This window comes from Miscanthus floridulus, chromosome 16, assembly GCF_019320115.1.
Source record: "Miscanthus floridulus cultivar M001 chromosome 16, ASM1932011v1, whole genome shotgun sequence".
NCBI lineage: Eukaryota > Viridiplantae > Streptophyta > Magnoliopsida > Poales > Poaceae > Miscanthus > Miscanthus floridulus.
In genome coordinates, this window is record NC_089595.1 from 87,313,825 (window position 1) to 87,325,331 (window position 11,507).

The window sequence follows — 11,507 nt, forward strand, 5'->3', positions numbered from 1 at the left end:
GGTTCGGTACTTCGGTTCTCACACAAATTCGGTTCCTTGGAAAACATGTACCGATCGGTTCCTTCCAAAAATTGGTACCGAGGAAATTCGGTTTCGGTACTTTCGGTTTGGTTTCGGTATATACCAAAAAATACCGAACTGATAACAGAGACATGTAATGGCATGTTCAAAAGCCAATTTTGACATAATTTGGACATGATTTCATAGAGAATAATAGTACCAAATACATACATATAAAAGTCAAGACTATAAGAGTAGAGTACCACAAATACATAATACAATAGTCTAAACTAGTATAATCAATAATATAACAACACTTATACTCAACAAATTTCACATAGTTCGGTATATTCGGTTTGCCGAGGTAAAGAACCGAATTTACCTCGAAAAATTTGGTTCTCCGTATTTTGTGCCCAGGGCTATTAACATCTACCACATGAGTTTAGATTGAAAGAATGAATAAAAACATGAATTCATAGTGACTCTATTCAAACAAATTTCATCAATATATTTGTTGTTGTCCAATTATTTACAAATGGTCAAATTTGTTTCTTTTAACTATTGTCAGGAAATCGGTTTTTTTCTTTGTGCTAGCATAGCAGGATCGGGGATGATCCGAAATTCCGAATGTGATGTAGTTAGGAATGAGGATCATCTCTATGACAGCTGTATCTGTTTTTATATTATCTGTATTCTGCATTCTGCTAGGATCGACTGTTCCTGTGTCTCGGATGATTTGTCTCTACTCTCTAGCAACGAACCTCTTCCAGAACCAGTGGTGCGCCCACAGCCTCTCGACATGCTCGATTGGCAGGCCCTTGGTCTCCGGCAGGAAGAGGTAAACGAAGACGGTCATAGTCACCAACCACGCCGCGAAGAAGAAGAAGATGCCGGCCTTCATATGGCACAGCATGGCCAGGAACGACTGTGCCACGGCCGTCGTGAGCAGAAAGTTCACCGCCACCGCGATGCTCTGCCCGGCCGACCTCACCTCCAGCGGGAAGATCTCGCTGGGCACCAGCCACCCCAGCGGGCCCCACGACCACCCGAACCCGGCCTGGTACACGCCGATGAGGGTGATGAGCGCCACTGCGCACGCCTTGCTTACTTCGCCGTCGTCACCGAGCTGGGACGCCATGATGCCTCCGATCAGGACCTGCGACACCAGCATCTGCGAGCCGCCGGCCAGGAACAGCGTCCGCCGGCCGAACCGGTCCACGGCGAACATCGATGCCAGCGTCGCGCCGACCCCGACAGTCTGCTTGGCGACCACCGCCAACAGCGCCGCGCTCTCGCCCATGCCGACCGTGCGCAGCAGCACCGGCGCGTAGAACGCGATGGCGTTGATCCCCGTCACCTGCTGGAAGAAGGGTATCATCACGGCCATCACCAGCTGTGGCCGGTACCTCCGTTTGGAGACCATCATCTTAAGACCTCGCCACGCCGTGACCTTGGACGACGACGACCTGGCCGCCGCGACCATGTCGTCCACCTCGTCCTCAACCCATTTGCTGTCCGTTGTTGGAAATAAACCTGTTGCACTGCATGTTCTATTGTTAGCTTGTCCTAGTTTAGCGGTGAGCACGACCATGTCAACGTCGTGCGCGTCTTTTCCGTTTCATGCAAGTGTGCGTGTGTGGCGAAGCAGGTCCGGCAATGGCGCCCACGTTCCGTGGCTGTGGGATGGCGCAGCGAAATCGGGGCGTGGGCGAAGTGCTCGTGGCCTTGCCTAGCATGTAATCGAGTCACAATAAAAGGAGAAGAAAACCAGAAAAGCAGCAGTTCGTGCGCTGCGCCAAATCCTTGTCTATCTGTGTTCTTGCGGGACGCCGTGAGTTCATCGAGAGAGAGAAAGACAGAGCGCGCGTTAACCAGCGACAATCGATCCAAATTCCAATTCAACAAGTGGCATCAGAGCCCGGTTTCGTCGTTGGGATCGTCATCAAGCGATCACCGCAGCATTCATGCCAAGACGCGAGTCGAGATCGCCGGACCGGTGGCGGTCTTGGTCTCCTTCCGGCAGCCGCGCTGGAGGCAGCGGCGGGAACAACCGTGGGCAGGTGATCTACCGCACGGTCAAGGAGATCGGCAATGCTGGGTGGCCCATGCTGACGAAGACGAACTACATCGACTGGGCGGCCATGATGCGCGTCATGCTTCAAGGACGGCGCCTATGGACCGCCGTCAACGTCGGCACCGACAGCTTCACCGACGACCGCAACGCGCTGGAGGCGTTGTGCAAGGCGGTTCCCGCGGAGCTTCAGGGATCCATCGCCAACAAGGCCTCGGCCAAGGCGGCGTGGGATGGCCTGAAGACGCGGTACATCGGCGTCGAGCGCGTGCGCAAGGCAAAGGCGCACACCCTGCGCCGAGAGTTCGACGACATCACCTTCAAGGACGGCGAAACCATCGACGATTTCGCCACGCGCATCACCAAGCTGACCGATCAGCTCGAGATTTTGGGGAAGGGCCACGAGGAGGAGACTATCGTTCGTAAGTTTCTTCAGGCCCTACCTGAAAGATTTCGTCAGATCGCAGTTGCAATCGAGACACTCCTCGATCTTGAGGGGGTGTCTCTGGAGGAGATGGTTGGTCGTCTCAGGGCGATGGAGGAACGCCTCGATCGGGAGGATCGGGGTAAGGGAAAAGGCAGCGGCGGATCGGGCGGATCTGGCGGCAGCAACGTCGGCAAGGAGATCGACGGCAAGCTGTACTTCACCGAAGAGCAGGTGATCGCCCGTCTCGCGTCCCGCCTCAACATCAACGCCGACGGGTCGTCATCGCGCCGAAAGGCGCCAACCGGCTCGGGCAAGCGCCGCGGCGGGCGTGGCCGCGGCAAGGAACGCAGCAAAGACGCGCGTTCGGGAGCCGCAAAGGGCGGCAACGGCGGCGACGTCGACGACGACGCGTGCCGCTACTGTGGCAAGGAGGGCCACTGGGCACGCGAGTGCCGCAAGAAGAAGCGCGACGAGGCGAAGGCTCAGGCGAACCTCGCCGAGGCAGACGAGGACGAACCGCCGTCCCTCTTCATGGCGGTCGTGACGCCTGAGGGAGGAGCGGAGGACACCGGGCGCGGCGACCGCGTCGAACACGTCTTCCTCAACGAGTACAAGGTGCGGGCGGACCTCAACCGTGGCGGCGACCGCGGGGAGATGAAGTGGTACATCGACTCCGGCGCGTCGAACCACATGACCGGCGACGAGTCGGTCTTCTCACAGATCGATCGTGGCGTCATCGGCTCCGTGCGTTTCGGCGACGGCTCGCTGGTGGAGATCGCCGGACGAGGGACCATCCTCGTCGAGACGAAGACCGGTGACCACAAGACGTTCCGGGACGTGTACTACATCCCTCGCCTGCGCAGCAGCATCCTCAGCATCGGCCAGCTCGACGAGAACGGATGCAAGATCCACATCGACGACGGCGTCCTCCGCATCTGGGATCGCCACAGCCGCGCGCCACTCGCCAAGGTACAGCGAACATCGAATCGCCTGTACATTCTTCCCCTGAAGCCGGCGAAACCGGTGTGCCTAGCTGCGAGCTTCGACGACGAGGAGTGGCGCTGGCATGCCCGGTTCGGGCACCTGGGTTTTCAGGCGCTGCAGAAGATGAGCCGGGACGACATGGTCCGCGGCCTGCCTCCGATCGAGCACGTCGAGCACATCTGCGACGCGTGCCTTGCGGGAAAACAACGCCGAGCTTCGTTCCCGCAGGCGGCCAAGTATCGCGCCACCAAGCCGCTCGAGCTGCTCCACGGCGATCTGTGTGGCGCGGTGACTCCACCAACACCCGGCGGCAAGCGATACATCATGCTCGTCGTCGATGACATGTCCAGGTACATGTGGGCCGTGCTGCTGACTAACAAGTCCGACGCCGAGGAGGCGTTCAAGAAGCTGCGCGCAGGGGTGGAGAACGAGTCCGGGAGGCGGATCAAGGCGCTCCGGACTGATCGTGGGGGGGAGTTCACGTCGGCGAGCTTCCTCGAGTACTGCTCCGAGCGCGGCATCAAGCGCCATCTCACCGCGCCGTATTCCCCGCAACAGAACGGCGTGGTGGAACGCCGCAACCAGTCCGTGCTCGCCATGGCGCGAAGCATGATGAAGGCGAAGAACGTCCCCGCATGGTTGTGGGGGGAGGCCGTGATGACTGCGGTCTTTCTCCTGAACCGCGCGCCCACCAGGAGCTTGGTAGGGCGAACTCCGTACGAGGCGTGGTACGGCGACAAGCCTGCTGTCCACTTCTTGCGCGTGTTCGGCTGCGTGGCCCATGTCAAGGTCACAAAGCCGCACGCCGGGAAGCTTGACGATAGGAGCAAGAAGATGGTCATGATCGGGTACGAGACTGGATCGAAGGCGTATCGGATGTTTGATCCGGTCAGCAACCAGGTCTGCATCACCCGCGACGCAGTGTTTGAAGAAGGGGTGGCCTGGGACTGGCGATCGCCCGACAACACCGACAAGGGCGAGCCCAGCTACAGTGCTGATCAGGAGTCCTTTGTCATTGAGGATTTCTGGGAGGAACCAGAGGAGCTTGGAGCCATGCCAGGAGTTGATCCATCAGCTGAAGGGGGTGGAACACCACAGGCGGCGCCCTCACCACCTCCCTCGCCGGCTGCTCCGAATTCTCCACTGTCGCCACGATCTCCATCAGCTCCATCGACACCGTCCAGTTCTTCCTCGTCTGAGTCACAGCCTGGCACACCCCGTGTCCGTGGTGGGCCTGTGACATGGCAGGGAGAGCTGCCTCCGAAGGGCGACATCGAGTTCGTGACTCCAACTTCCGGAGCTCTGGAAACTCTGGACGCCGACGCGGATGAAGAGGCTACACATCGCTTCAGGATCGTCGACAACTTGCTGTACGACGACGACGAGTTAGTGGCAGATGCAGATCTCCTACTCGCCGTTGATGCAGAACCTGCCACTCACCAAGAAGCCGCCAAGCGTCAGGTCTGGAAGCAAGCAATGGTGGACGAGCTGAAGTCCATCGCCGACAACAAAACGTGGACGCTCACAAACCTCCCACGCGGAAAGAAACCCATCGGGCTCAAATGGGTGTTCAAGACGAAGCGCGACGCCGACGGCAATATCACGCGGCACAAGGCTCGTCTGGTGGCGAAAGGGTACGTGCAGCGCGCCGGCATCGACTTTGAAGAGGTGTTCGCGCCGGTGGCGCGGCTGGAGTCGGTGCGGTTCCTGCTCGCCATCGCCGCTCACCACGGGTGGACGGTGCACCACCTCGACGTCAAGTCTGCGTTCCTGAATGGGGATCTTGTGGAGGAGGTCTACGTCGAGCAGCCGCCGGGGTTTGTTGCCCGGGGCAAGGAGGGCAAGGTGTTCAAGCTTCACAAGGCCCTATACGGGCTGCGCCAGGCGCCAAGGGCGTGGAACGCCAAGTTGGACAGTTCACTGCTGTCACTTGGGTTCAGATGCAGTGCGTCCGAGCACGCAGTGTACGTGAGGGGCTCCGGCGACAATCTTCTGCTCGTCGGTGTCTACGTTGATGATCTCGTCGTGGTTGGCGCAAACCAGGCGCAGGTCAGCAAGTTCAAGAAGGAGATGGCGCGGCTATTCAGCATGAGTGACCTGGGGCCGCTTCACTACTACCTCGGCATAGAGGTGAAGCAATCTGACAAGGGGATCACTCTGTGTCAAAGTGCTTATGCTGACAAGATCATTCACAAGGCCGGGCTCACGGGGTGTAATCCCTGCAACATTCCGATGGAGCCCAGATTGAAGCTGAGCAAGGTGAGCTCAAACCCACCAGTTGATGCAACCCTGTACCGCAGCGTCGTGGGGAGCTTGCGGTATCTGGTTCACACCCGCCCAGACATTGCGTTTGCGGTGGGCTATGTGAGCCGATTCATGGAGGCGCCGACAACTGAACATTGGAGCGCCGTCAAGCATCTTCTGAGGTACATTGCAGGAACTCGCTCCTATGGCTGCGTGTACAAACGTGGAAAGGGGGCGCTGGAGTTGGTCGGTTACAGCGACGCCGACCTCGCTGGAGACTGCAACGACCGGAAGAGCACCTCGGGTGCCTTCTTCTTCCTCGGCCAAAGCCCAGTCAGCTGGCAATCTCAGAAGCAGCGTGTGGTGGCGCTGTCATCGTGCGAGGCGGAGTACATCGCAGGTGCCACTGCAGCATGCCAGGGAGTCTGGCTCTCACGGCTGCTTGCTGATCTCGTGAACGCCAAGGTCGTTGCCCCACTACTCTACATCGACAACAAGTCCGCACTGGCTCTCGCCAAGAATCCGGTGCTGCATGAACGAAGTAAGCATATTGATGTTCGATTCCATTTCATCCGAGACTGCATAAGTCATGGTGCACTGGAGACGGACTACATCAGGACCGGAGATCAGTTGGCGGACTTGCTCACAAAGCCGCTTCCTCGCGATCGCCTTCAGGAGCTACGTGATCGAAGCGGCATCATCAACACTGATGCAGCGGCAACATGATTAGGGGGAGTTTGTTGGAAATAAACCTGTTGCACTGCATGTTCTATTGTTAGCTTGTCCTAGTTTAGCGGTGAGCACGACCATGTCAACGTCGTGCGCGTCTTTTCCGTTTCATGCAAGTGTGCGTGTGTGGCGAAGCAGGTCCGGCAATGGCGCCCACGTTCCGTGGCTGTGGGATGGCGCAGCGAAATCGGGGCGTGGGCGAAGTGCTCGTGGCCTTGCCTAGCATGTAATCGAGTCACAATAAAAGGAGAAGAAAACCAGAAAAGCAGCAGTTCGTGCGCTGCGCCAAATCCTTGTCTATCTGTGTTCTTGCGGGACGCCGTGAGTTCATCGAGAGAGAGAAAGACAGAGCGCGCGTTAACCAGCGACAATCGATCCAAATTCCAATTCAACATCCGTGCCGCCGCCCCGGATCTTCCTCAGTAAGTCTCGCACTTCGTCTCTGTCCTTGCCTTGCTGGACGAGGCTGTTGGGCGTCTCGGGGAGGAAGACCGCGCCGACGGCGAGGAACACGGCCGGGACGGCCGCGACGGCGAGCGACACTCTCCAGCCCCACCCACCCTTGATCTTCTCCGTGCCGAAGTTGACCAGCTGCGCGGCCAGGGAACCGAGGCCAACGCAGAGCTGGAACCCGTTGCTGAACGCACCTCGACGCAACGGCGGCGCCATCTCCGACAGGTAGAGAGGAACCGCCTGAACTGAAGCTTGGCTCGAATGATTAGATTATCTTCTTCTAAAAACACGTACGTATATGGCGATAACATCCAGACACGTATGACGGTATGAGGCTTGAGAGACCTGATTGCCAAAGCCGAGGCCCACGCCGAGCAGGACGCGGCCGAGGATCAACATGGAAATATGCACGGCCGATCCGCCGATCGCGGCGCCGGCGATAATGGCGACGCCGGCCACGATCATGGAGGGGCGGCGGCCGCACCGTGCGGTGACCGACGAGGCGAAGAACGTGGAGACGAGGCCGGCGACGTAGAGCGAGGAGGTGAAGGCGGTGAGCAGCTGGCTGTCGAAGCGGCAGTAGTTGCTGACGCGCTCGCCGCCCCCCTTCATCCGCCTGTACACCTCCGGGAAGAACCGCTGCAGGAAAGCGTCCATCGACGACACGCCGCCTGTGAAAACAGTGGTGGTAGGTACTCTTTCCTCCTTAACGGATCGATCGATATTTGTAAACTACGACTAGTTACCACTTTACCAGAGACTCCGATGTCGTAGCCGAAGATGACGCCGACCATGCCGGCGGCGACGCACGAGAGGACGACGAATGCCGTGATGCGGCCGCTGTAGCGGCGTGGCTCTTGGCGTTCCGGAGTGGCGCCGCCGAGCGCCATGACGACTGAACTGGAGCTGTGCGAACTGCGACGTATGGTGCTGTAATGCTGTTGACTGCTTGCTTATCTCCCTCGTTGGATATGTGGCTGTCGATTCAAGACTTGGCCGCGGCTTGGACCACGAGGTACACTCCCTGTGTTGTCGTACATGTCTCACTGTTCTGTTGACTAGCTCTAGCTGGTCACTGTCAGACGAAGCAGCACGGCATGTTGCGCGCAACATTAAAAACTCTTTAAATACATATTCTCTCCGTTCATTAAAAAAAAAAAAATACGATTCTAGGACCGGGCACGAATACCAAAACTGAGGTAAAATTACAATAATGCCCCTGTAAAGTTGCTCTGTTTAGATCTCACCCAAAATCCAAAATTTTTCAAGATTCTCCGTCACATCAAATCTTGCAGCACATGCATGGAGCATTAAATGTAGGTAAAAAGAATAACTAATTGCACAGTTTGCCCATAATTGGCGAGACGAATATTTTAAGCCTAAATAGTCCATAATTGAACAATTTTTATCAAATACAAACGAAAGTGCTACAGTAACCAAAAGCCAAAAATTTTCGCATCTAAACGGGGCCTTAGTCCAAATCCAGCTCTCACGCCTCGGTCTAGAAGGTTCCTGGTCTCGGCTGCTTCTTGGTCCTTCTCCCCTCCCCACTCCGCCAACCACCGCCAGGCTCCTCCCCTGCGCTCCGCTCGTCGCCGACACTGCCGCATCCCCGCGTCTCTCCCCGCCCTTGTACGCGCTGCCGGCCTCAAGCGTCGTAGCCGCGGCGCCAGGCTCTTCGCCCTTCGCCGCTTCCATTGTCGCAGCTGAGGCGCCGGGCTACGCAGCGGTCAGATCCAGGCGCCACGACGTCGACACATGCAGCGGCCGCATCCAGACGCCGTCCACGCACCTCTCCGCCGTCCTCCTTGCTCCTCCTCATGCCGTCAGCCTCTACCATTGTAGTCGCGCCGCCGGGCCATGTGGCAGCCGAATCAAAGGCGTCGTCGCCCCGTCGGCCTCCCCGCTTCTCTCTGCGGCCTCCACTTTGGAAGCCAACACCGGATAACCCTCTGCGGGCGCGGGCAGATCGTCCCCGGCAGTCTCGTTGGTGGCCACCACTACAGGCCCTTCAACGGAGAGATTGTCGCCGCTGTCGCCTTAAGGCCTGGAGGCTGGAGCGAAGAGTACAGGTGCGGTAGAGAGGAAGGAGTGGACGAGAAGGTTGCGGATTTCTTCTTTTTTTATTTATGGAGCGGCACTTCTGGAGTTCTCGTGCATGAGCATAGAAGATGGAAAACGACTTTTTTTTACAAGTGGGTCCATGTATCCTAACTTTAGCATTCTTTTTGGGAAAAATTTTGAACCACGGGATTGCGGTCTTTTCGGGACGGAGGGAGTATCTGTGAGATGAAAGTGACTTTGTGATGTACATGTTGTCATTTTTTTTTTACTGGTTATACATACTCCCTTGGTCCCAAATTAACTGTCATTTTAAGTTTATGTGCCGTAAGTTTAACTAGATTTATAAAAAATACATGTAAAATTTATATCTTCAAGTAAAATTATTATGAAAATAGATTCAAAAATCTATATAATAATATTAATTGTGTATCATAAATATTAATATATTTTTATATAAAATTAGTCAAATTTCTTGAGAAGCAAGAACGATAGTTATTTTAGAACTAGTAGTAGTTTACTAATTTGTATCATGTATTTCCGATCCGAACAAAAGTACTGCCTTGGTCTACAAGGCTGATATGATTTTCTGAACTTATTTAGGGGAATAGGGGTAAAACTCACATGTCTCTAATAGAAAGGACATGTAGACTACTTACTCCCCCGGCCCTCTATGTATGTTCTCTTAAACAAGACTTGAAAAGCAGGTAATTATTCGTAATTAAATTACGTGTAATCCCAATTATATTAAAGAACAATGAAATAGTTGTCAGAAAAGAAATTGTGAAGGAATAAATGCATAGCACAAGATATGTTATCACTTTTATTGTATGGAAAAAAAAACATCTTACAACTCACTTCGTCCTGAAATATAAGCGATATAAATTTGTCTTAAGTCAAAGTATATATCGTAAGTTTCACAAGGGCCTGTTTGGAACGCAGGAATTAAAAACACGGGAATAGGAAAAAACGTAGGAATAGGGTGAGTGTGTAGTGGTAAAACAGAGGAAAGGAAAAATGCTGGAAATAACTAGAAGGGGTGTTTGGAATGTAGGAATCCATAATACAGGAAAAACGCAGGAAGTAACACTGCGCAGCTCAAAGGAAATAAAAACCAGAGATCTGAGTGGATTCTTTTTTTCCTTTGAAACGAGCGTCTGCGGAAGCCTTTCCTCTGGAACGCAGCTCACGAATCCTCCATTCCAAACGCTGCTACAGTGTTTTAAACTATAGGATTCTCATTCCTCTATAATTCCTTTGAAAATCCTGTAAACCAAACAAGCATAGAGGAGTGCATTGACATAGCACAAATGAGAAAAATATGATTTCTCTGACCATATACAACATCAAAATAGGACATTATGGTTGAAAGTTCATAATCTTGACAGCTACGATAACAAGGACAAGCACCTCTGATTTAACATGGCATTGATACAGTAACTTAAAATGAACACCCCCAAAGGCCCAAACTAAAAAAAAAATTAATAAAAAACAGCAACACACAATTCAACATGTAATGATTGCACTTACAAATGCAATATCAGATACTATAGTTAACCAAAAGGATAAACAAGACCATCCACCCACACGCACAAAGGGCCAAACACGCTGAAAGAGAACAGGTAAGATAACCAACTTTTCCACTGCTGATGAAAATGAGATAGTAGAACACCACAGCCACATCACAAGCAAGGAAACCGCTACCTCACCATGCCATCACGACATAGCATAGGCTACTACAAAGCATATCTCTTATAATTTCACAATCAAAGTGGTTACTTTTGCAGAGGAAAAAATGGCAAATACATCAATGCGGGGGCAAGCTAAAGGTCATTTTAGTACTCTGGAGACCTGAAAGGTCTTTCAGGGGAGATAAAAGAACTAGAGATGTGAGCCATTACCGAGATTTTGTTTGTGAGCAATACTGAGATTGAGTTGAAAGGGTACTGCTATACCTCAATCACGAACAATATGTAAATAAAAAGAACACCTACAGAATTAATTAAATCATCATAAATGTCATGCAAAATACAGGATGTACTGTACAAACGCTAAATTCTGCAGCATAACCTGCCTCTGAAAGATGCTTGTGCTCATATGTGTGCATTCAGGATTAGATTTTGGGTTTATATTAGCTTCTCCTTTCACTGAAAGAGCAGATTGACCAGAAACTCTCTAAACCAGAAACATTCTACTCATTATTTCCATTTACAAATTTCAAGAAAATAGCCACTTTGTTCTATTTTTTCTTATAGGAGCATCCATCTTACATGCTTCGAATTTCAGGAAAATAGGACATTATGGACATTTATGATTGAAAGTTCATAATCTTAACAGTTACAATATCAAGGACCAGCACCTCTGATTTAACGACTCGTGACATTGATACAGTAGGTGGCTTCCTCTTCTTTGTTGCTGCTGCCTTGCCTTGTTTGGTGCAGGTTGTCAATGGGGCTGATCTAGGGATTGGTTGATTTGTCAAGATGAATCCAGAGTCTGGCAATGGCCCAGTAGGCTGACTTAGCATGCTGGATTGTG

General features: G+C 53.2%; 1 protein-coding gene across 1 annotated transcript; it reads right to left on the reverse strand.

The window, feature by feature from the left end:
• Nucleotides 1–530: 530 nt before the first annotated feature.
• On the reverse strand, nucleotides 531–9,656 carry LOC136512082 (hexose carrier protein HEX6-like). The gene is made up of 4 exons (XM_066506084.1): nucleotides 7,663–9,656; nucleotides 7,254–7,579; nucleotides 6,849–7,148; nucleotides 531–1,498 (listed from the first exon to the last, which is right to left on the reverse strand). Exons 1-4 carry the CDS (start codon nucleotides 7,796–7,798, stop codon nucleotides 743–745), a joined length of 1,518 nt encoding a protein of 505 aa, XP_066362181.1. The 5' UTR covers nucleotides 7,799–9,656; the 3' UTR covers nucleotides 531–742.
• Between the last annotated feature and the right edge of the window lie 1,851 nt (nucleotides 9,657–11,507).